The sequence below is a fragment of the Astatotilapia calliptera genome, chromosome 6, assembly GCF_900246225.1.
Source record: "Astatotilapia calliptera chromosome 6, fAstCal1.2, whole genome shotgun sequence".
NCBI lineage: Eukaryota > Metazoa > Chordata > Actinopteri > Cichliformes > Cichlidae > Astatotilapia > Astatotilapia calliptera.
This window is the reverse complement of record NC_039307.1, coordinates 18,070,196-18,095,761: the sequence shown is the minus strand read 5'-3', so window position 1 is coordinate 18,095,761 and position 25,566 is coordinate 18,070,196. Positions and strand designations below refer to the sequence as shown.

The 25,566-nt window shown below is 42.3% G+C and overlaps 2 protein-coding genes across 3 annotated transcripts; one reads left to right on the top strand and one right to left on the bottom strand.

Moving 5' to 3' along the window:
• Positions 1–1,077: 1,077 nt before the first annotated feature.
• LOC113024098 (uncharacterized) lies at positions 1,078–5,369 on the bottom strand. 2 transcript variants are annotated; one of them, XM_026170753.1, is made up of 5 exons: positions 4,387–5,369; positions 4,022–4,118; positions 3,538–3,648; positions 2,923–3,089; positions 1,078–2,591 (listed from the first exon to the last, which is right to left on the bottom strand). In XM_026170753.1, exons 2-5 carry the CDS (start codon positions 4,109–4,111, stop codon positions 2,000–2,002), a joined length of 960 nt encoding a protein of 319 aa, XP_026026538.1. In that variant the 5' UTR covers positions 4,112–4,118; positions 4,387–5,369; the 3' UTR covers positions 1,078–1,999. The 2 variants fall into 2 exon arrangements, with proteins under 2 accessions (XP_026026538.1, XP_026026537.1); XM_026170752.1 differs by having other exon boundaries at positions 4,022–5,369.
• A 6,615-nt stretch (positions 5,370–11,984) lies between these two features.
• Positions 11,985–14,226, top strand: LOC113024096 (uncharacterized). The gene is made up of 6 exons (XM_026170751.1): positions 11,985–12,271; positions 13,053–13,195; positions 13,312–13,373; positions 13,487–13,600; positions 13,743–13,841; positions 13,937–14,226. Exons 1-6 carry the CDS (start codon positions 12,167–12,169, stop codon positions 14,062–14,064), a joined length of 651 nt encoding a protein of 216 aa, XP_026026536.1. The 5' UTR covers positions 11,985–12,166; the 3' UTR covers positions 14,065–14,226.
• Positions 14,227–25,566: the final 11,340 nt, after the last annotated feature.

The window sequence follows — 25,566 nt, the reverse complement described above, 5'->3', positions numbered from 1 at the left end:
AGTTTTACTGTATTTAATTAGTCTGATTTAATAACTTATAATTATTTACTTTCCAGTGTGTGTATATGCTCCTCGTTTGGATTATTGTTTGTTTGAGTTCTGCCTGTCTTTTCTATTAAAGATTTGGACTTTTGGACTATTAGTGGACCTCGTAGGTTTTTATTCTGTGCAATTGGTAATTGACTGGGTTTAATTTAGTGGCCTGGAAAACAGGCCGGAGGGGTCTGGTCATTTTAACCCCCTAAGACCCGAAATCTTCCATGGCATGCATTTTTAATTTCTCTTTGATATTTGGGCCGATTGGAACCCGATGAATGTAAAAAGAAAGAATTACCAGGTTTTTTTTTTTTTGTTTTGTTTTTTTACCTAATTTTTGTTTCTGAGAAAAATGAGAGCCACATATGAGGACATTCATTTGAAATTTCGATAGAACAGTTGCAGTATAATGTCCTCGTAACTGTATATCAGGCACTTGTTGATCAAGATTTAGTATTTTGGTCTAAATAACCCAAAATGTGATGTCCACATGTGTGGACGCCAGGCTGGAGTAAAGTGTTAGAGCTATTTATACCTATGTAAACTTTTATACACTGGTTTTTACCTGTCTTGTTTCAGAAAGGTTTAAAAGGGTAATGTCCACAGTTTATTTGTTTATTTATTTGTTTGAATTCAACATATTTTATTAAAGTAATTGAGCTTGAACACAGAAAAAACTAAATCAAATAATCATAAAATCAAATCACTTGCACTATACTGAAGTCTAATCTACTCTGAGCTAATGCCGGTTTCCAACACTAATGATCGGGTGAAGGAGAGAGATGAGGGTGTGCACGGCCACTGGTGCTCTTATCCCTGTTCTTTGTGATACAATCCAACAGGAAAGCAGTCAAACCCTTGGACATTAGCCAAGTTAACGTTCACAAATATATACACACAGAGGAACTCTGAGCCCCAATGTCAGCATTAGCACAAACATGCCACTTCATACCAAATCTCAGTGTGAGGTCAGGTGTTAGTCTCATTCCATTATTCTGGCTATATTTTCTTACTCATTACTATTAAACTTATACTTAAGACAAAATCACACCCCAATAACTCTGTTATTACACTTTGTATTTAATCATAAAAAGGCTGGATGTTGAAACCTCTTACTTCTATTTTGTATGAGCCGGGGGTTCTCAACAGCTGATACTCTATGTCCAAAAAGTGACAGGTATCGTTTTATGGAGCAAAAAACTTAAGAGCGCATATTTGATAAATAATACCAACAATTACAAATGCAGACCTTTAATAGTAATAAGTAATCCTTTATTTATAATGCATAGCAATATAAAAATAGTAACATATGAAAATATTACAATGGGCACAGATGAATTTGTATCAAAAACAGCAACCAAGCCAAAGTAATGAATAACACACAAATAACAACTGCTTGAGAGAGCAAACAATTTCTTTTCATCTGTTCCTTGGCAGAAAGTTAAGACAGCTATTCAGCTTTAGGTTTCAATAAACAGAAGTAATGGATGCAGTCCCTTTGAAATGTCACACAAAAGTCTACTTGTGCATATACTTAGCTTTAACTCTTCTCTTTTTTGTTTTGTATTCCAAAAGGTTTTCATTTTCTCCAGAGGATGTCTCTCTTTCAGTGGTTATCGACTGTTCACATTCATTTTCACAGACTGTTGGAATGTCGATGCTGGCCGAACGTTTCTTGCTAGAATACAATGGCCTAATTTTGCGTGCATTATCTGTCGTCTTTATTTCGTACTGGCATATACTTTTGCCTACTTGTTTTGTTTTTAAGACATTTGTATGCAGTTCATCTATTATTGCAGTAATACCCTCTGGAATGAATGCCCACTGTTTAACTGTGTCTAAAACAGCGTTTAGTTTTCCAACCGCATCTTCTGTGCATTTTTTGTCTGTGCTTTCAACTACAGGAGTGTCATTCAAAGTTGATAGAGGACTTTTCAGAGAGTTTTTCATTTGTTTAAAATGGCTACAAGCAAGCACATGTGTTATAGTGAGAGAACGTACAACAAGTGCACTGAAGTGTTTCAGCCGATGCAAAAAAACACAGATTTCCAAACAAACTTGGCATTTTTATCACTTTCAAGTCCTCACAGTGTACAAAGTAATGCCTTTCTTTCACTGCAATTCTTGCCAAGGTAGAAATGTCTGTTTCCATGTTTGGATAGATGTCATTGTCAACCTCTGCTAATTTTGCAAGTAACACTAGATGCTTGCAAAGAAGTCCTCGTAAGCCATATGTACAGTTGCAGTAGGACTCAACAGGGCAGACTTCATACACTATGTCTTCTCTTGACTCAGATGGGACTTGATATGCATTAACTCCATGGCTGTTCTTGACTGTAATTTTAAGAGCCCAACCACTTTCCATCAGTCCTGAAGCAGAGTCTGAAACTTGAGACAAGGTGTCAGCAAACCTGTTTTTCATGCGGCCCACATCTTGCAGGGTTTTTATGACTGAGAAGTAGTCGTCGGCCTTCCCTAGGAGCACTTCAATCAGATCATCCAGACGCCTATTCTTGTAGCCAGATAAAAACTGGTATTTCAGGCGGTGGAAAAATCTGAAAAACAGTTATTTGAAATGATTAGTAACTGTAATTGAAGGAATTTAAAGTTTTAATCAAGACTGTATTATTTTTTAAAAATTGGAATACCTATTGCACACGTCTTTTATAAAGGAATGCTCTGTGCCGGTTTAGCTGATTTAGGCAAATCCACCTACTCTGTTTTTTGTTGTGATAACATAAAAAACGCTGCTAGAATTTAAAGGATTTGCCTAAAACCTGTTCTGGCAATGACATGAAGAACCTACTCAGTTTAGCCTCTTGGATTAAAGCATAATATCTTTTTTTCAGCAATACAATCGAATGAGGTCAAAATAATAAATCATACCTTTCAATCACATTGTTTGTTTCAGAACGAGCGTGACTGAAGCGACGGCCGTAGTCACACCACATGTGGCCAATGCCTTCCCAGTGCTTCTGAAAATACTGGCACACCAAAGGGTATTGCTTAAATGTCTGGCAGAACTCTGCTGATGTGGCTTTAAAGTCGTCCTCCTAAGAGAATTGGATGCAACAGAATATATTTCAATCCATTTAACAGACCTATTGAAATCTTTAATATTATGTATTGAAGCCCTTTTCCTTTTATTGAATAACATTAAGAATTTTAAGTTATTAATAATAGGTCGTGTTTTTGTATTAAGAAGCAATTATTTCTTCCCTTACAATGGCTAAGAAGGAACACTAAACCTATAAGCATATTTGGTTTCAGCATCTGTCTGTGAAAGAATCCCACTCACAAGTTCTACTGCACAGTGGGTGACACAATGATGGTCTGCACAGCTTAAGTACTTGTTTTGATAAGCAAGATAAGAAGCCAGTTTTAGAAATTGTTTCAAAAATCTATTTTGTATCTCTCTGTAACTTTTTTTAGCAACTGAAAGTTATTATGCTCTTAGTGTAATCAAGAAATCAAAATGTGAAATAGACAAATTACACTTACAGATGTGCAAGCTTTCAGCTTACAAAAGAAAGAAATGATTTCATTTCTCTTTTGGGTGTTAGAAAGCCCATGGACCCCGGACTCTGATTTTGAAAGCCATCGATTAACAGCCTGTGAATGTAAGAGAAAAAAAGTTAATCTGGAGAGAGAGACAGAGGAGCAGCTGTACAAAAAGCATAAAAGAAAGCTGACGTCCAAAAATAACTTTGTCACTCACTGGACAAGGGGACCTGTGCATTACAGAAATCAACCAGGCAAACATATTTTTAAATGTCAAAAAGAGCTTTGGGAAGCAGCCACCAGAAGATGAGTGCACTGTGGTCTTAAATGAATGGACAAAGTTACTCAACATTTTATCCCTTTATATTCATTAACCTGAGTAGGTGAATATCACAATGAGGCAAATCATAACAATAGGACCCTGTTGTAAAAATGTGTTTCAGGTGCATCTTAGACAACGTGAAAAGAAAACAATGTGGTTTACCTGCAAGACATGGTACCAGCATAGAAGGATAGCTGACTCTGGAAAAACCTTCTGCAAAGCATTTATTTCCGCAAAGTCTTTGTCAACCATAAATGCTCTACAGAAAAAAAGAAAACACTAAATGAGATTAAACAGTATGAAAATGTTTTTGCTATCTCAAAGCACCACTTCAATGCCAAATTAAACATTTCAACTCACAAGTAGATATATAAAATACTGCATACAGCCTATAGGAATAACTTTAACAACTGGAAAGGAAAGTTTTTTGCAGCCCATGCTGCAGCTATAGCATTACATTCTGGCATGTTATAACTTTTTTGAAAAGGAATTATTTCAAAATTAATAGCTGTCAATGTATTATTTACCTCGGGGAAGTTGGGAAATGCTCACAAACTATTCCAAGAACAGTTTCCAGGGTTTTCTGACTTTCGTTGCTGACAATAGCATAGGCCACAGGGACTCCATGCCCATGATCATCTCTTACAACAAGTGTGAATAAGGTAAATTAATACTGGTTAACGCAGTGCGTGGTGTCAACAAATACTAACTGTTTTGCATAGTTCTCCATGTTTGATTTCATTACAGGTGTCTGCAAAACAATCATTAGTTCTTGGTCAGATGTGTATGGTTGATAGAAGAGAACATGTTCTTGATGTTTTCCATTAAGTAAGGTATGTACACTTTGACTGTCTCCACAGTTAAAGTGCTTCTTCCTCATCATGCAGGTTCTAACACTGTCAATGTCACGTGGTGTGACAAAATGCTCTCTGTTGTGAAGATCTCTGTGTCCATGTTCTTTGGCCCATTTATGACATTCGGTTAGTATGATGGCTGGCTTAGTTCCAAGGGAAAGCAGTTCCTCAATCTTCCTCCTCAAATCACTGGAAATATTGTTGAAATGTGTGTCTTTTGGGTCCGAAGGATCATGCCCATCATGCTTATCATATGTACGCTGCACGATGACTGTGTGGTCTTTCCAACATTTGAGTACTTTAAATGAAACATAGGCCTTACAGCCCACTGCTCTGTAGCTGTTTCGACTTTTTTTCCCAGCTCTGATGCAGTTGAATTTGTAATAGTCTCTTTTCCTGTCTTTACCTGAGGCAACATTTAAACATTTATAATGTCCATGAAGGGTTAATGAGTTCAATTTTTCTAACACAACACTGAATGGGTCCTCCTGGCATTGTGACACATGCACACAAAGTTGTGTGTCTTTTCCAGTTCTTTTTTTTTTCGTCATTCAGAACACTTCTTCTAATTATATCGTCCATTTCTGGTGGAAAAATAACGAAGGTTTAATTAGTCAATATTCATTAATTCATTTTAACTTGTTTTGGGGTTTTTTGCAATACAATGTAAATATTAAATATAATATTAAAAAAAAAAAAATATATATATATATATATATATGTATATATATATATATATATATATATATATATATAAAACAAACAGGGGCTAAAAGAAGCTAAACTTTCATATGGTATGTCTCTGGCAACTTTAACATGATGTCCCAGGGCAACTTCTACACGATGTCCCAGGGCCAACATTTACACGATGTCCCTGGGACAACATTTACACGATGTCCCTGGGACAACATTTACACGATGTCCCAGGGACAACATCTACGCGATGTCCCTGGGACAACATTTACACGATGTCCCTGGGACAACATTTACACAATGTCCCAGGGACAACATCTACGCGATGTCCCAGGGACAACATTTACACGATGTCCCAGGGACAACATTTACACGATGTCCCTGGGACAACATTTACACGATGTCCCAGGGACAACATTTACGCGATGTCCCTGGGACAACATTTACGCAATGTACCAGGACAAATTTGTAAATTTCTGGATTACTGTTAATCTCCATAGAATCAAGAACTCGTGTCCAGTGTCACAGCTATGGACCCTACGGTGGACCCTAGAGACAAAGCACGTACAAACTCCAAAACACTTGCAAACTCCAAAACACATGCAAATTCCAAAACACATGCAAACTCCAAAACACTTGCAAACTAAAAAACACATGCAAACTCCAAAACACGTACAAACTCCAAAACACATGCAAAATCCAAAACACTTGCAAACTAAAAAACACATGCAAATTCCAAAACACGTGCAAATTCCAAAACACGTACAAATTCCAAAACACTTGCAAACTCAAAAACACATGCAAATTCCAAAACACTTGCAAACTAAAAAACACATGCAAATTCCAAAACACTTGCAAACTAAAAAACACATGCAAACTCCAAAACACGTACAAACTCCAAAACACATGCAAAATCCAAAACACTTGCAAACTAAAAAACACATGCAAATTCCAAAACACGTGCAAATTCCAAAACACGTACAAATTCCAAAACACTTGCAAACTCAAAAACACATGCAAATTCCAAAACACTTGCAAACTAAAAAACACATGCAAATTCCAAAACACTTGCAAACTAAAAAACACATGCAAATTCCAAAACACGTACAAATTCCAAAACACTTGCAAACTCAAAAACACATGCAAATTCCAAAACACTTGCAAACTAAAAAACACATGCAAACTCCAAAACACGTACAAACTCCAAAACACATGCAAAATCCAAAACACTTGCAAACTAAAAAACACATGCAAATTCCAAAACACGTGCAAATTCCAAAACACGTACAAATTCCAAAACACTTGCAAACTCAAAAACACATGCAAATTCCAAAACACAACGGAAGTGCTCCAGGACGCTAGGGGCAGTGTTGAGCTTTTGTTACCTAGTAACTACACAAGCCAGGAAGTACCAATGACCGGATTTGGGGTTTGCAGCCTTAAAGGCCGCATTTTAAGGCCGATTACGTCACAGCGACAAGAGAAGGCTTTCCCAATTCAAAGGCTGCTCGAAATGCGGCCCTCAAATGAGTCCATAATTTCCCTGAATTTTAAGGATGGGTCGGTGTAGCCTTCATGGCCCAACATATCCCAGACTTCATAGTGCGGTGGTGGTGTGGATAATTTTGCCGAAAAAAAACGGTGGAAGTGGAGCGGAGGAAGAGTAAACTTTCAGAAGTAAGTACTGAATATTATGTCACTTATTTATGCGCAAATATTTTTTTAATGAAGAACATTAAACCATTATTGTTGGCCACATGTCGGGAAAGTTATGTGACATTAGTCATGTCTGTACTTTCAGAATTAACTTGGTTTTAAAGCCTTTACTTTAAAATATATATATATAGTCGACCTTAATCTTACAGAGATTGTGATGATTTTGTGGATAATTAAAGTCAGTCATATATCCACAAACACAACAAGCTGAAAGTCAGTGATGCTGCTCGGTTTGCAGTCCTGAATATCACAGCACAAGGAAGATTCACTGCACTGTTAATGTTAGCTATGTTATATTGCTGCCTCTGTTCGGTGGTGTCGAGCCAAACGGACTTTAAGGGGTATTCCAGCATTGTGAAACCTCTCCACAACTTAACTTCAGGGTACCCACCTAGCCACAAGAAATCAAAAGTAAACGCAAGACAAAGTGCACATCAGTACCATGACCCAAAAGACCCTTTCGGAGGTCGCTGGACGCCAGCTTGCCAGGAAGCCTTCGAGTCAGTCATCCAAAGTCTCACCACTGCCCCTGTACTTGCCTTCGCTGACCCCCAGAAACCCTATATACTGCACACCGACGCCAGTACCACCGGGCTTGGTGCTGTATTGTATCAGGAGCAAGAGGGACAACTTAGAGTCATAGGCTATGCAAGTAGAGGGCTGTCACGGAGCGAAAATCGCTATCCAGCGCACAAGTTGGAGTTTCTGGCGCTCAAGTGGTCAGTTACAGAAAAGTTCAGCGACTATCTCTACGGCAACCACTTCACTGTTGTAACGGATAGTAATCCGCTGACTTACATTCTGACTTCAGCAAAACTTGACGCAACTAGCTATAGGTGGCTAGCAGCACTGTCCACATTCTCTTTCAAACTCCTCTATCGTCCAGGGAAGCAGAATGGAGATGCGGATGGATTATCACGCAGACCACACGGAGGGCTAGCGGACGACCTGAAATCACAAAAAGAGATTGAACGCATACAACAGTTCACTCAAGATCACCTTTGTGATCCAGACAACATCAATGCTGTAAATCAGTCTGTGGTGAAAGCAATCTGTGAGAGGCAGTTCACCTACAGCGTCAGTCCTGACAATGAAAGAGAGGCAGATGCAGATTGTGTTGCCTTGGTGGAGGTGCTTGCTGTGTCTCCTAGTGCTGTACCTGATAGCTATGGGCAAGAGGAACAGTTTGGAGGTCTGCCAACCATTCCCCATCTAACTGAGGCAGAGCTGGCAGACGAGCAAAGAGCCGATCAGTGTATAAAGCATGTTATTTCTCAGATCGAATATGGGGACACACCACCTCCAACCGTGCACACACAGCTCCCTGAGCTTCCACTGCTCCTCCGAGAGCTTAACCGTCTTGAGCTCCGCAACAATGTCTTGTACCGGCGACGCCAAGAGGGGTCCCAGAAAACCTACCAGCTTGTACTTCCAGCTGAGCTTCGCAACACAGTTCTCACCAGCCTGCATGACCATATGGGTCACATGGGAGTCGACCGTACACTGGACCTTGTAAGGTCAAGATTTTATTGGCCAAGGATGGCTTTGGACGTGGAAAGGAAAGTGAAGACGTGTGGCAGGTGCGTGCGGAGGAAGGCACGGCCTGAAAGAGCGGCCCCCTTGGTCAACATTAATACGACACGACCTCTTGAACTCTTGTGCATGGACTTCTTGTCCCTGGAAGCTGACAGGAGTGGAACCAAAGATATATTGGTGATCACGGACCACTTCACTAAATTTGCAGTTGCTATCCCAACACCTAATCAAAAGGCCCGCACAGTGGCAAGGTGTCTGTGGGAGAACTTTATGGTACACTATGGCATCCCAGAAAAATTGCATAGTGACCAGGGTCCAGATTTCGAGTCCCGCACAATCAAGGAGCTCTGTCAGGTGGCTGGTATCCACAAGGTGAGGACAACCCCATACCATCCTAGGGGCAATCCTGTGGAACGATTTAATCGTACCTTGCTTGATATGTTGGGAACTCTCCGTGATCAAGATAAGTCCTGTTGGCGTGACCATGTAAGACCCCTGGTCCACGCTTATAACTGCACCAGGAATGAAGTGACTGGTTTCTCCCCGTACGAACTGATGTTCGGACGCCAACCTCGGTTGCCAGTTGACCTTGCATTCAACCTGCCAGTGCAAGAGGAACAACACTCATCTCACTCTGAATATGTGCAAAAACTCAAGTCACGTCTCAAAGAAAGCTACAAGTTAGCTATGGACAAGGCTGCAAAGATGGCTCACAAGAACAAAATGAGGTTTGACAGACACGTAACTGCCTCAGACTTGGAAGCTGGAGATCGGGTATTGGTCAGGAATGTCCGTATCTGGGGCAAACATAAGATTTCAGACAAGTGGGAACACACTGTGCATGTAGTGGTGAGAAGGGCAGGCAACCTCCCAGTATATACAGTTAAGCCTGAAAACAAAGATGGTCCCCTAAGAACACTACACCGGGATCTGTTGCTACCATGTGGCTACCTACCTGTGGAGGAAAGCAGTGAGCATGTACAGAAGCCAGTGTCATGCAGGCCAAGAACCCGTGCAAATCCAGCGCTAGAGGAAGAGAACTCCTCAGACGAAGAAGATGATTTGCTCATTCCTGTTTGGTTGAGTTCCCCTGTCCACACAGTGAGTGAGAGTCCTGTAAATGTTCCTGATATTGACAACCCACCTGTTTTTGACAGCCAATCTGATTTTGGCAACATACCTGATATGCCTAACAGTACTACAGATGATACTGAGTACTTATCTACCAATGGAGTCACACCGACCGAACAAGTGGATGAAATAACCTTAACTGAAACTGACTCACCTGTTGATGACCCAGACGTCCAAGAAAGGCAACTTCCATTTCAGGAGGCTGGCACCAGAGGTGCGAATTCTGAGGAGAGAGTGGAGGAGATAGTCCCAGTGGATACAAGGGAAAACATGGATACAAATGATTCTGTAAGGAGATCTGAGAGAAACCGTCGTCCGCCACGACGGCTTGACTATACGGAGCTAGGCAATCCTCTGATCACTGCAGCAAAATCATTCTTGCAAGGACTGTCTTCAGCTTGGGCCGATGTCATCAGTGATGGTGAAGAGCCTGCTTCGCCCTCTTCCTTGACCCGTCAAATAATCATCATTTAACTGTCTACCATGCACAGGGACGTGCATGAGTTCAGGAGGGGAGGGTGTAGCCCAGATGAAAAAAATCATACTTATTCTCTTTATATTAACTGTCCACATCAACAAGCGTCGTATTTCCTATGACCATTGAATGCACCTCTCAGTTCACCCCACGTGAGGGCACCTAGCTCAGCAACCAATCAGAGCCTACCCAGGCCGCATTGACCCTGTCAGCCAGGAAGTGAGGTGGAGGTGCATGGTGTCCCGGGTTTTTCTTATCTCAGCAAGAGGAGTGGAGGCATCTGCTACTCAAACCGAGAAATCCACGGACAAAAGAGAGGAAAACTCAGGATTGAGAGGAAGGAAAACCAGCCTACTTACCTGCTGGAAGTCCGGAGTCGAGTGGCTGGATGAAGGAGAGAGGCAACGTCGGCTAACCACTCACCTTTCATCCGGAGAGCTGCTGCAATTCCAACGCCAGTGTGTGTTGGGCTTTTGTGAAACAGAGCAACGGTCAGGTTTTTTGGAGAGGACGGAAAAGTCCAAGGACCAGGACGATATTCTGGTTGTGATAGATGGCGAGCCAACCACTTTGAGGACGATCTACCCCAAAGAAGATACACACCACACACTCATACATTCCAGTTACACTCACAAGGACCTTTGAAGTTGGCTATCGCCAGCTTAACTCTAAATTCTTAAAGGGCCCCAACGAGTACTTTTATTTTGTTGAGTGTGCACACTATTTATTTTATTTTATACTTTATCTGTACAAATTGGACAAATACCTGTTATACTTTGTAACAATACAAGAGTGGCTACTCAAAAGTTAACATTGTGTCCAGGTCATTATTGCTGCTCAATACTTTGGCTCCATACGAATTTGGTGTCTTCTGATTCTGGCCAGGGTCTTATTACGAGCCCAAGTAATTATTGCGCTGTAATTCACCTTTATACCTTAAAGTTGGTTACACAAACCTCTCTACTTTGATCTTATCTCACATTGTCTCTGAAGTCTTCTGGTTTGTTGCAAACCTAAGACAAAAGCTTTCTGCTGGTAACCATTTCAAACAAGCCATACTTGTTTGTCCATTTTCTAATTATACCTATATGAACTTTAACATTTGGTATGCTAAGGCCTGTAGCTCTTGGGTTTTTTGCATTTTCTCTGACCCTTAACTGAATTTGCCAGGATATCCACTGCTTTTTTGTGAATAATCTTGTTTTTTGTAGAATACTTAAAATTGTTTGGAAATGAATAACCCTTCCTAGATCGATGTGCATCAACAGTTGCATCTCTAAGATCATTGCTGATGTCTTTCCTCTTTGGTGTTTTTGTCCTGAATGCTGCAAACTGCTAAAGGTTTGTGCTTTTATAGAGTCTGTATTTGGATGAAGGAGTCACATTTTTTTTCTTTAATTTGTCATTTGTTATGGGTCCAATTAGAGATGACTACCCTATGACTTCTGACAACAATAAACTTCCCTGTTTTCAGTTACCTTAGAGTCAGTTGAATGCAAATAGAGGGTGTTACAGATACCCGAGTAACACTTGCAATAGTCCTAATTTTACTAACATAAAAGGATAAATTTGTGATCTCATGTATCCATGAGTATCAGTGACTAATCGGGGAAGATTATCTCAGTGAATAAAGAAAACATCAAATGCACTTTATTACAGCCCACACAATGCTCCCTGTTGCATGTGATTGGATCGATATTCCTCAAAGAGGTCAAAGTCTTCCTTCGATCATCCCCTGCTGTTTGCCTTTGCTGCAAAGGTTAACAGCACAAGTGAATAAATCCTGCATCCAGAGAAATCTGTGAGGCTGTGAAGTCAAAATAGAGCTTGGAGGCAAACAGGGAGGCAGTAACAAAAGAAGAAGGAGGAAATCTTGAAAAGCACAAAGGAGACATTTAAAAGATGAAGTGTGTTGTTCTGTTGCTGAGTCTGCTCTCGGTGGGACGCTCAGCTCCCGTGAGCAGCTGTGACACTCTGATAAACCCAATAACTGTCAACACGGATGAGGTAAGTTGCTTTGGAGCAAACTTGTCCTGATATTGGCTCTTGGAGGGAGAAAATTTAGAAAAAAAACCAATCCATTGTCAGAATTACAATACAATTAAAGACTTCATATTGAAATTTAGGGGTAGTGAAGTCCTGGGATTGCATCCAGCACCTGGCTGGTTGGTCTGTGTGGAGTTTCCATGTTCTCAACGTGTTTACACGGGCGCTCTCGAAGTACTCCGGCTTCCTCCCACAGTCTAAAGACATGCAGTGCTGATTGTAAATTGGCTGTAGGTGTACATGTGGGTATAAACGGTTGTCTCTCTATATTAGCCCTGCGACAAACTGGTCACCTTTCCAGGGTTTACCCCACCTTTTGTGATGTGACTGCTGGGATGCTATTCACAATAGAACACAGAAAACACATAAAATGTTTAAAGTGAATAAATGTCCTATTTAAAGAAACATATTGGCTCATTTCAAATTTTCTGGCAGAAACATCTCAAAAAAGTTGGGACGAGCTCCTGTTTACCACTCTGCAGCATCCCCCTTTCATTTAACAACAGTTTGTAGACATCAAAATGTTTCCAACTGGTGAAAGCTCTGGACTGCAGGCAGACCTTTATTCTGAAATAGTTCCACAGTTCCATCTTTGTGTCTCTCAAACTCTACCTAAGATGCTCTTTTTATACCCAATCAATTTAAACAAGTTTTTTGATGTTTTTTGATGTTTTGTTCTGAATAAAATATAGGGTTTTGTATTTTAAACATACTTAATTCAACTTGTGCCTGTGTGCTCCAGATATTGGGAAAATGGATGTATGTTGGGGGAAGCTCTGACCTCCCGGGAAGCCGTTCCCTGGCCTTCCTGCTGACCAGCGCCTGGGTGAATATTACTACAACTGCCAACAGTAACGTCCTCAATATCCTGCAGACTCAGAGAATGTAAATGCTCCCTTAAGCAATTTTAACACAATAGCTGAAGTCATTTATACATATTTATTTTCTATGTTTATTTTGATATCTCTGGAGCTCTGATGCTTTTATTTTCTTCCTCACAGAAATGGTGACTGTTCGAGCATGACGTATGATGTGGTCTTTGAAAACAGCACAATGTTAATCAGTGAGTAAAGAATGGCCACGGAGGTTTTACATGCAGAGGAAACCTGCAATCACGTAGTTTCTTGTGATTTTCAATCTCACGAAACTGTTTGTTTTTTTGTTTGTTTTATACAGAGGAGCCTTTTTACCTAAAGGAGGTCTACCTGCCAATTGGCTGCTCTGACTGTGTGCTTGCTTATGAAGAAGTCATCTCTGGGAATGATACTTTTACCAGCCTTCTTCTATTCAGTAAGAAACACACATCCCACTATACCATGTGTGAATCCAGAACTCTTTTTTCTTCTTACTATTGTTTTTTGAAGCATGAAAATCTGTAGAAAAACCTTTAGCTACCCTCCCCCCCTTTTTTTTTTTTGCTCTTTATTTCCAGGCAGGAAAATGAGTGTCTCTCCTGACGTTGTGGAGACGTTAAAGAAAGAAGCAGAATGTCTCCGGATGTCATCACCCATTATGATGGACCCAAACAACGGTGAGAGTTTCAGCACATTTTTCAACAAACTGTGTCACTATTATGTCATAAAAGTTGTTTGTTTGTTTTTTTATTTGTATTCTTTGCATACACAGAAATCTGCCCTGACAACCTCCCGCCCTCAGAGGGGCTCAGTATCCTCAACAGCTTATTAGAAAACAAGATGGCACATCGAGTTGCGAGAGTCCTGGATGTTCTTTTTGATGTGTTTGTGAACTGGTAGTTTAGCACTTTTAATCTCTGCTAAATGTCCCTTTAAATCTGAGAGATTGGCCAGTTTTTTTCACATCTGTAAAACATATTTAGACCAAGTTATACGTGTTAGAACACAAAGCAGAAAACAAACTATGTCAAAACAACCATTAAAGGTGAGGAAATTATGAAATTTTGTCTGTTTTAATAGTTCATTATTTTTTGTTTTCCTTTTCTTTCCCTGTTCACATGTTATTTTGGTTTTATTTATTTATTTTTGCTTGTTTTTATTTTTGGTCTCTCTTTTAGTTGCTGACAGTTCATCATATGAAACCTAAGGTTTGCTATGATGAACAAAACCTTGAAAACCATGTCACTTGACACTTGGATTAAAAACTATCTGTAGGAAGTCTGTAACATCAATGTACCTCTTAGTGAATTCAGAATACAATATTGCAGTCCACAGTAAGTGGTTTTAAAATCAAAGTCTTTAATTAGAAAGTGAGACAATTTTTCTGCCTGACGTGTATTAATGAGCATATATGGAGAAATGTATTAATTTCTAGTGACCATTTTTACTCCGTGCCAGCAAAATACCAAAGATCATCTTACTCTATGGGTCATCCAGTCTGAAATAACGTAGACATCCCCTTGCTAAGAGAAGTTAAGGACATGATTTTTGTGAATTAGTATTATCAAGTTGCTCTAAAACCCCCTCGGAAAACCTTTGGTCAATCCAGAATGCTGTAGCAATTTGCTTTCTTTTAAATTCAGAATCAAATTTAAAATCCGCCTTCTCATATCTTTAAGACCTCACAGTTCCTTGTGAGAGCACTTCACTTTCAGACTGCAGGCTTACTTGTGGTTCCCAGAGTTCCTAGAATGCAAAGCAGGCCCCTCTTCTGTGGAAAAAGTTCCCAGTTTGGATTTGAGGGACAGACACTCTCTCTACTTTTAAGATTAGTCTTAAAATTTGTATTTTGGATAAAGCTTATAGTTAGGGCTGGATCACATGACCCTGAACCCTCCATTATGCTGCAGTAGGCAGTGATAGGTAGTAGTTCTTCTTGGATCTGGATCTTTCTCCTTGCCTTTGACCTGTCACACTCTGCTGTTTGCTTTTTTCCCCTCACACCTAACTGTTCGCAGCACATGACTATTACCTGATGAGCATGTTTCTGCTGGAAGTAAGGGTCTTTACCTTTCAATATAAAGCGCCTTTAGTTAATTGTTGCTGTGAATTGGCACTATATTAAAAAAACTGAATTACCAGGAAAGCATTTTAGTTCAATTCAATAGAAATAGTGTAAGGGAGGTGGCTAGTGTCATTATGGATTGCTGGCACAATACTTCAGCATTTTTACTTAGGTTGATGCAGTTTTTCTGTCATCTTCCTTTCCTCAGATTACGACACAAAAACAGACGAATACCTAAACTGGGCTGAGCCTCATAACTAGAGAACACACTTCAAAGTCTGAACCCATCAGCAGATGAGCCAAGATGATTCATGTTGCTGTCGCTGTTCTCAGCCTTCTCCCTCTTGGGTGCTCAGCTCCTGTGACAAGCTGTGAGAATTGTAGCGGTAGACTACTGTTCCCATAAGGCTGTGTGTGGGGGGAGCTTCCGGGGTTACGAGAAAAGTTGGAAAACATCACCCGAACACGCTGCGTCCAGTGTCATCATTTATACGTGGTGTCAGAAGTGCGAACGGCGGTCTCCACAGTTTTTTTTTCCCCCCCGAGTACAGTACGGTGCAGTTAACTTCGAGAGAAGTTTTCGCATCGGTAACCCGAACAAGACCGGCATGCAGGTGAAGCGCAGCCGAGGCTGTGACCGGCGCTAGCAACAGGGCGCGGTCGAGCACGAGCCTCACATGTCGGAGGGAGGAGACGAGGTCGGAAAGCTTGGATTCTGAACGCGAGGAAGCCAGGGATCCACACGTCACGATGGCGACCACGGTACAAATAACACCCCCAGAAACATTTGACTTTTCTCATCCTGCCGAATGGCCAAAGTGGATCAGAAGGTTCGAAAGATTTCGCATTGCAACCGCTCTTGATAACAAATCAGACGAGTATCAAGTTAATGCACTCCTGTATGCTATGGGAGACGCTGCTGCTGATGTTTTGGCAGTTTTACCACTGTGCGATGCAGATAAAAAGAAATATGCTACTGTCAAAGAGGCATTTGACAAACATTACGTAGGAAAACACAACGTAATTTTTGAAAGAGCACAGTTTAACTCCAGACGGCAACAGGATGGGGAAAGTACAGAGTCGTTCATCACTGCTGTGCACAACCTTGCAGAAAACTGTGCATTTGGAGCACTCAAAGACAAACTCATAAGGGAGCTGCTGCAAATGGACTCAGAGTTGACTCTTGCTAAAGCCATTGAGAAAGTTAGGCAGAGCGAAACGGTAAAGAAACAACAACCAATACTTCACAGCAGCGCGGCAGTGGAGAAAACACTGAACATGGACACAATACGGACAAATACAACACGCGGGAAAACGCAGACGTGGCAGAAGAAAGAACAAAACCCAATCAAGCAAAGCGTAAAGGAATGTGGTCGCAAGAACAAACACTCATGGACAGAATGTCCAGCCAAAGAGGTACAGTGTCGAAAATGTCAGAAAAAAGGGCACTTTGCTGCGGTCTGTCGCAGTAGTGACGCTACAGCGCTACGCAAAGTGACAGAAAATCAGAAAGATACAGACAGCGAGGATTGTGTGTTCTTGGGTGAAGTAGAGACTGGGAGGTCACAGCCCTGGGTGCAAAAGGTCAAGTTAAATGGGGAAAATGTATATTTTAAACTTGACACAGGGGCGGATGTTACATTTATTCCAGAGGGTTTGTACAGTCCAGACAGGGATGGTAAGCTGCAGAGACCCAGAAAGAAGTTACTAGGGCCGGGCAGTAACCCACTCAATGTTAAAGGCTGCTTCGAGGCACAGCTAGCAGTGAAAGGGCGCAGTGTTTCTGAAGACGTCTACCTTGTGTCAGGTCTAGTACAGCCACTGCTAAGCAGGCCAGCGTGTGAGGCTCTGGGTCTTGTGTACAGAGTAAGCACAGTAACGGAATCGGTGACAGATTTCAGGGCAGCATACCCAGACGTTTTTAAAGATTTCGGCGTGCTGAGGGAGCCTTATCACATTGAGATAGGGCAAGGAGCTGTACCAATAGCCCTATCTGCCCCAAGACGCGTTCCTCTTCCCCTCAGAGATGCAGTGAGAAATGAACTGCACAGAATGGAAGAAATGGGTGTTATCTCCAAAGTCACTGAGCCTACAGAGTGGTGTTCTGGCATGGTAGTGGTCCCCAGACCAGCAGGAAAGCCCCCCAGAATATGTGTGGACCTCACACCCCCCTGAACACAGTAGTCAAAAGAGAAAGACACATCCTCCCAGCAGTAGATCAAACACTAGCGATGATGAAAGATGCTAAAGTGTTCACAAAGCTCGACGCCTGGTCTGGATTCTGGCAAGTCAAGTCAAGGCCACTCACTACCTTCATCACGCCTTTTGGAAGGTTTCAGTTCAACCGCCTTCCTTTTGGCATTGCATCGGCGCCGGAACATTTCCAAAGGCGAATGTTACAGATGCTGGAAGATTTTGAAGGGGTGATTTGTCACGCCAATGATGTGCTTGTATATGGCAGAGACAGGCAGGAGCACGACCAGAGGTTGCACTGTGTGCTCCAAATGTTTCAGAAGGAGGGTCTCGCTCTGAATGAGAAGTGTGAGTTTGCTAAAAGTCAAATAATCTTTGTGGGACGCAAAGTGTCAGCAAAAGGCATTGAGGCTGATCCCAACAAGATAACAGCAATCCAGCAGCTGCCGCAGCCTCAGAGTGTGGAAGATGTGCGCCGTCTCATGGGCATGGCCAACTATCTTGCGAAGTTTATGCCACAACTAGCCACAATCATCACACCATTAAAGGAACTGCTAAAAGACAGAAACGAGTGGATATGGGCGGAGCCACAGGAAACAGCATTTAGGAGACTAAAAGGGATATTAAGCTCTCCAGAAGTGCTCACTCAGTACTCCAACTCAGCAGATACACGAGTCGCTGCAGATGCATCGCCATACGGTATCGGGGCTGTTCTCACTCAGAAACAGTCTGACAACTCCTGGCGACCGGTCACATATATCTCAAGAGGTCTCACAGACACAGAGAAACGCTACGCGCAGATAGAAAAGGAGGCGCTCGCTGTAACGTGGGCGTGTGAACGACTGTCATCTTACCTCATGGGCTTACAGTTCACTCTAATCACAGATCACAAATTCCTGGTCCCTCTTCTGAGCACAAGAGGCCTAGACGACCTGCCTCCACGCATCCTGAGATTCCGCCTCAGGCTGCTGCGCTTTACTTTCACCATTGTCCATGTTCCAGGGAAGAACCTCGTCACTGCTGATGCTCTCTCACGAGCACCGCTGGCGGGGCCTCCTTCTGCTGGGGATCTTCAGCTGGAAAAAGAGGTGGAGGTTTTCGTGGACGGTGTAGTTTCCCATCTCCCAGCAACAGATAAAAGGCTGGAGGAGATTAAGTTGGCGCAGGAAATGGATGACCTGTGTAGAAGGGTGGTGAATCAATGTGCGACAGGCTGGCCAGAAAAAGGTAAACTAGATCCAGAGTTAAAGGGGTACTGGGAATACAGAATGGACTTCAATCTAGTCCATGGTCTTCTCATGAAAGGGGAGAGACTTGTGATACCACCTCAAATGAGAGCGGAGGTTTTGTCACGTTTGCATGAAGGCCACCAGGGCGTTTCAAAATGCAGGGCCAGAGCAAAAGAGTCGGTGTGGTGTCCGGGCATCTGAACCCAAATACGTCAAATGGTAGACAGGTGCGAAACATGTCAAAAACATAGGTTACAGTGCCGTGAACCAATGCTGGCAACTCCTGTTCCCGACCGCCCGTGGCAAAAAGTCGGCATGGATCTGTTCAAAGAAACACTTCCTGCTGATTATTGATTTTTTCTCAAGGTACATTGAGATAGCTGAACTGAGACACACAACTGCAGAGGTCACTATTAATGCTGTAAAAGAAGCCTTTGCAAGACATGGTATTGCCGAGACTGTGGTATCGGATAACGGGCCGCCAATTTTCATCAGAACAGTTGAAGCACTTTGCCAAAGAGTACCAGTTCACACATGAAACGAGCAGCCCCAGCTACCCCCAAGCCAACGGGGAGGCAGAACGCGCTGTTCGTACTATTAAAGACTTGTGGAAAAAGGACTGTGACTACACCAGAGCACTGCTAGCGTACAGGGCCACCCCACTGGAACATGGGCTCTCGCCGGCGCAGTTGCTTATGGGGAGACACCTGCGGACCACGCTGCCACAAGCTGTGGCAAAGCTAGTGCCAAAGTGGCCTGACCTACAGGCTTTTCGCAAAAAAGATGAGGAGGGGAGGCGTGAGCAGGCAAAACACTACAACCGCAGGCATAGAGTCAGACCGCTTCTGGAACTATCGTCAGGACAGAAAGTGTGGATTACCACTGAAGGAACTACCGGAGCAGTAGTTGGACCTGCCAGTGCTCCCAGATCATATGTGGTAGAGACAGACAGGGGTTTTCTGAGGAGAAATAGGAGCCACCTCAGACCAACAGGGACTATTACCAGATCTGGTCGAGTGGTGAGACCTCCTGAAAGACTGGATGTGTAATTCATGTTTCGCCTGAACTGACACTGTTTTCAAATAATAATGTAAAAATCTCTCTAATTTTATCTTCTAAAAGGATGGGCATGTGCTTAACATTGAAAACCAACATAACTTTGGTTAACAACACTCTCACTCTGGGTGAGTATTACTGAGGGAACAAACATTTGGATGATCGGATTTAGACTTGGTGCCGAGCGTTGCCACAACACTTTCAGTATATATCGATTGGTGTGTATTTGCACATGTCCACAGTGCACACTTACCAAATTTCTGCTGTCCTGCTGAATACTGGCTGCCCTGACTGCCTTGTTATCTACTCAAATAACACCATCGGAAGAACCACAGTCAGAGCTCTTCAGCTCCTGAGTAAAAACAATGACACAGCTAAATACTGTAATGTTGAAGTACTCAGTAATTTTTCTTATGGTCCAACTTCATGCATTTAATTTATGAAAGCTGAAAGAGATGCTGGTGACTAATTTCCAAATTACAACAACATTAACAACATTAAAACAACGGCTGCTGAGTGAGCCCTCATCTGGGACTCTCCTCAGCTCTTTCTGGGACAGTGGCGCGGCTGCCCCTCTGTTGGTCTTCCTTGGTCTCTTGTGTTCTGGGGGCCTCTGGATGTCTGGAGTTTTGATCTCCTCCACACCTGCTTCAAGCCCTGGAGGACGGGGCTGTGGCCCCCCCACACCCTCTAGCAGATTATTACATGAAGGAACCTTTTAAAAAAACAAAAAACAAGCGCGTCCATGCTCACAGGTGTACACACGGGTGATCACACCCACAAACTACACCCTTTTTGGCTCCTACCTCAAAGCACACTGTGTTCTGTTGATCTTATGTGCTGCACAATAATGTTTAACATTTAGTATTTACTGTCATATTCCCATATATCATTGTGATGTTGTTTATTCTATTACTCTTGTTCTCTTCTGCTTGCTTTCTTTTTTCTTTCTCAGCAGGTGATCCAGGTGATTGATATATGCATTTTTTTTCTCTGCCCGTTCTGTTGGTTTTTGTCTTTTGCCCTTCTCCCCCGTCCCTCTTCTCAGCTGTTTCTCTTTCCCTCTTTCTTTCTCCCCTTCTTTCCCCCAGTCAAGTCTGTCCCGTATTCAGTAAGTGAAAATAAAATAAACAATAAAAGGTGAATCAAATGGACCATTACGGCAAGGCTGGGATGGTCAGTTTGGTAAAGTAAATCCGTTGGGCATCTTTCTTTGCCTTTAGACAACAATTCTGATGGCAAAAGAGCCAAACGGGACAGGCCAAAAAAACAGAAAAAAACAAAAAAAACCAAAACAAAACAATGATTAACAGTCGTTTCCACTTTTCCAGGCCATTAAATAAATAACTGAAGGTTCCAAATACTGTCGTCAGGATGAGGACAACCAAATAACAGTAAAAGGCAAAATTTTAAACTCAATGAGAAAAGAAAAAAAAAAAAGTATCAAGATGTACATTGCTGTGAGAAAGTTGGGTTGGAATTGCTTTTTCCCCACAGGACCTGTGCATGCCTTTTTCTCTTAACAAAGTAAAACCATAATTTAAAAACGGCATTTTGTATTTGCATTTTGTAATTATGTTTCTTTGATTAATATTCAGATGCGGTCGATGATCTGAAACGTTTAAATGTGACAAATATGCAAAAAACTAAGAAATCAGAAAGAAGCCAAATATTTTTTCACTGTACATAATTGTACTAAAATACCTTACAAAATATTGCTGATTACAAATGGATGCAGTAACGTTTGAAAATTGTTCCCGATATAATTTTATTCTTGATAACTTAAATACTTCTGTGCCATCGTAGTGCCCTCACATGAGCCCCCAGTGCTAACACTTTTTCTGTCTCTCAGGTAGGAGAGTTAGGTTGTCTGCTGCTGAGCTGAAGGAGTTTACAAAGCAGGCAGAGTGTCTGAACCTACAACCACCTGCTATCATGGACTTGGAAAAGGGTATCAACTATGGAACTCCAAAGTGTTCAAAATTAAATAAATAAATAGGTCATGATGAAATAAATAACTATGTGAATAAATAAGACACAGATATGTAATGTGAGAATGATATTGTGAAATAATGGAACACATTTTGAAAAAAATGCTCATTATTGTGAAATATATTACGTTCTGCTTTATAAATTTACTTATTATTGTGAAATATTATTTCATGGCCATTATCTTTCCCAATAACAGAGATTATCGCTGAGGCATTTTATTTATTTCCAGCCGTTTTTATTCCAAAATGTCCTTTTTTCAAAGTCAGTCTTTATTTCAAAATCCCGTTTTTCTCAATGGTCTATTTATTTCATAATGCGACTTTTCAGCAGAATGACTTTGTCTGTCAATCAAGAGAGACAGGGCGGAGCCAGTTGTGTGATTGGTTGCTCCTTTACTCAGACATAAGTAATAGCTCATGAAGTGTCGATTTAGGTTCAATGGTGCAATGCGTCTCCTATGCAGCCGGTGGCAGTATGCAGCTCAAAATAAAGTTAAGGCACCGACAAATGCAAAACACTGGGCCCGAATAACGTTACAGGTGTATCAATTCTTGTGAAGGACATGGCTGCAGGAGACAAGTTTGCTAACCGCTTAGATTGTACGTCTTCACCTCAGTTTGAGAGAGTATTGCAGCAGTGTACTGGAGATGAAGCGGATCCTGGTCCAAGTTCTCATCACAACCGCACAGTGTTGACGTTAGCAAATGCTAACGCTATCACAGCTAGCTCCACTCCACGAAACGCTGTTCAGGGTAAGTAACGACAGGGCTGGACTGGGACAAAAAATCGGCCCGGGCATTTTGACTATAGACCGGCCCGCCATTATAGGAAAAATCATAAAGCCTTTGAATGAAAACAAATGCTGTTGTGACAGTGATGTACATAGTTTTGATGGTATATATTTATCAATCTATCAATCATTTGTTTTAAGATCCAGATAATTATTTTTTAAAAGCCAGACATTTTAAATGAGAATAAGAAAGAAAAGTATTTCTTTGTGCCCACCTTTCCCTGTTAATGCCCTACCTGGCCCCCTGGCAACACTCTGCTAGACCCGCCCCTGCACAGTTACCAGCTGTCTGCTACTTAGAAAAGCATCCTGGTATTATTTGTCTCTCATAAACAGTTCATAACTTCCCTTTAACTCATTCATGTCACCTAAAAGGTAAACTTGTTTCTCCATCACCTGTTCAGCTCTGATGATTCAGTAAGGACATCTCCTGGTTTCATCTTCATGTTTCCCTCTCACCAGATAACCAAACCGACATCATGACCAGCAGTGCTCCATAAGTGTCTCTTCCAGATGTTTCCTTGTCTAAATGTATGTAGAAATGAGCATTCAAACACACCAGTTGGTTTTGTTGTTTGTCCATACGGCTTCCGGCTATCTTCAAAGCTTTGGGCCTGATCAGCAGCCCCATTTTTTTATGGTCTCCATTCAAATTCAAATTCAAATTTTATTTGTCACGTACACAGTCATACACAGTACGATATGTAGTGAAATGCTTGGACAACTGCTCGTGACCTAAAGAAAACAAAAAAGGAAAAGGCTATGAATAAGATAAAATATAAATTAAGGTTAAAAATGAAATAACTGTACAACACAAATTAGAATGAAGGGTAAATTTAACTGGGAAAGAATAAGATAAAATATATAAATTAAAGTTGAAAATAAAATAACTGTACAACAAAATACACAATACACAGTATAGAACTATATAAGAATGTATGAAGAAATATAAATAAATATATACACAATAACAGCAGCTGTACAAGTATTAACTGGAAATGAAGAATATAGTGACCAGTGTTGTGCAATCCACATTATGTCTTGTGCAGTGCAAATATGCTTAAAGTGATTTAAGTGATGAAGTGAAAAACAATGTCCAGAATGTCCAGTGTGTGTAAGAACTGTATGTGTGGGTCAGTACTGTGTGGTGGTGTGATTGAGAGACCGTATCGCCTGCGGGAAGAAGCTCCTCCTCAGTCTCTCTGTGTTGGTCTTCAGGGAGCGGAATCGCTTTCCTGACCTCAACAGAGAGAACAGTCCGTTGTTGGGATGGCTGAGGTCCTTCGCGATCTTCCTGGCCTTGGTCCGGCACCGCCGGCTGTAGATTGAGTGCAGGTCAGGGAGCTCGGAGCGGATGGTGCGCTCAGCTGATTGCACAACCCTCTGTAGAGCTCGTCTGTCCTGCATGGTGCTGTTCCCGAACCAGGTTAAGATGTTTCCCGTCAGGATGCTCTCTATGGTGCACGAGTAAAAGTTCCTGAGCACCTTGGAGGGCAGTTGGAAGTCTCTCAAGCGTCTGAGGTGGTAGAGACGCTGACGGGCCTTTTTCACCACGGTGTTGATGTGACAGGACCATGACAGGTCCTGCGTGATGTGAACTCCGAGGTATTTGAAGCTGTCCACTCTCTCCACTGGGCACTCGTTGATGACGGGGGTCTGGTAGTTCCTCTCCTGCTTAGTGCTGAAGTCCACTATCAGCTCCTTTGTCTTACTGACGTTTAGAAGGAGGTTGTTCCTCTGGCACCAGTTCTCCAGATTCCTAATCTCCTTCAGGTAGGCCGTCTCGTTGTTATCAGAGATCAGGCCCACCACGACGGTGTCGTCAGCAAACTTGATGATGGTGGTGGAGCTGGTAGTGGCCACACAGTCATATGTGTACAGAGAGTACAGCAGGGGGCTCAGAACACACCCCAGTTAGGAAGGTGGAGATCCACTGACACATAGATGAGCTGAGTCCCAGATGCTCCAGCTTGGTGGTGAGTGTGGAGGGAATTATGGTATTAAATGCAGAGCTGTAGTCTATGAAGAGCATTTTAACATAATTCCCCCTTCTAGTGTCCAAGTGAGTAAGTGATGTGTGGAGGAGATGAGAGATGGCATCGTCTGTGGAACGATTTGGACGGTAAGCAAACTGTAATGGGTCCAGTGTGTCTGGTAGTGAAGAAATGATGAAGTCTCTGACCAGGCGTTCAAAACACTTCATCACTACTGAGGTGACGGCTACAGGGCGATAGTCATTGAGAGAAGCAGGGTGGGGTTTCTTCGGGACAGGAACAATGATGGACTCTTTAAAGCATGTGGGGATGACCGACTGAGATAAAGAGATGTTGAATATCTCAGTGAACACAGGAGCTAGCTGGTATGCGCAGTCTCTGAGGATACGACCTGGGATGCCGTCTGGTACTGCTGCTTTCCTGGTGTTCACTCTCTTGAAGGCTCTCCTTACTTCATGCTCGGAGATGACGAGCACATTTCCGGTGCTGGCAGTATCTTCCTGTCTGCAGCCGTTAGCGCCGCTAGCACTAGCATCGTTGGAGTCCTTAGCTGCAGCCTCGAAGCGAGCATAGAAAGTGTTCAGCTCGTCTGCCAGAGTCACGGCCGCGTTCGTCATACCGGTTGTTGGTGCTTTATAGTCCGTTATTGTCCTTAGTCCCCGCCACAGGCTCCTAGAGTCACGCTGTTGGAGTTGTGACTCTAGTTTCCTCCCGTAGCGCTGCTTCGCCTCTTTCACCGCCCTCCGCACGTTATATGACGTGGCTTTGTACGGGTCCATGTCCCCCGTCGTGAGTCCCGTGTTGTAGGCAGCAGTGCGGGATCTCAGAGCGTCGCGGATGGTTTTATCCACCCACGGCTTCTGGTTGGGAAACGTTGTGATAGTCTTTGTCTCCACGGTATCATCCGCTAGTTTCCCGATGAATCCCACAACCGCTTCCGTAAACACGTTGACATCATCATCGGAGCTGTTTCTGAACATGCCCCAGTCTGCGTCATCGAGTGCGTCCTGTAACGCGGCCACCGATTGATCCGTCCAGCGCGCGACCTTCCTCTGAACCGGAACTTCCTGTTTCAGCCTTTGT

Excerpts from the sequence above, each read along its gene's own strand:
- LOC113024096 (XM_026170751.1), top strand. The coding sequence starts at position 12,167 with ATGAAGTGTGTTGTTCTGTTGCTGAGTCTGCTCTCGGTGGGACGCTCA. Across the intron at positions 12,272-13,052 it reads TAACTGTCAACACGGATGAG|ATATTGGGAAAATGGATGTA; the intron begins GTAAGTTGCTTT and ends TGTGTGCTCCAG. Across the intron at positions 13,374-13,486 it reads AAACAGCACAATGTTAATCA|AGGAGCCTTTTTACCTAAAG; the intron begins GTGAGTAAAGAA and ends TGTTTTATACAG.
- LOC113024098 (XM_026170752.1), bottom strand. The coding sequence starts at position 4,111 with ATGGTTGACAAAGACTTTGCGGAAATAAATGCTTTGCAGAAGGTTTTT. Across the intron at positions 3,649-4,021 it reads GCTGGTACCATGTCTTGCAG|GCTGTTAATCGATGGCTTTC; the intron begins GTAAACCACATT and ends TTACATTCACAG. Across the intron at positions 2,592-2,922 it reads ACAAACAATGTGATTGAAAG|ATTTTTCCACCGCCTGAAAT; the intron begins GTATGATTTATT and ends ACTGTTTTTCAG.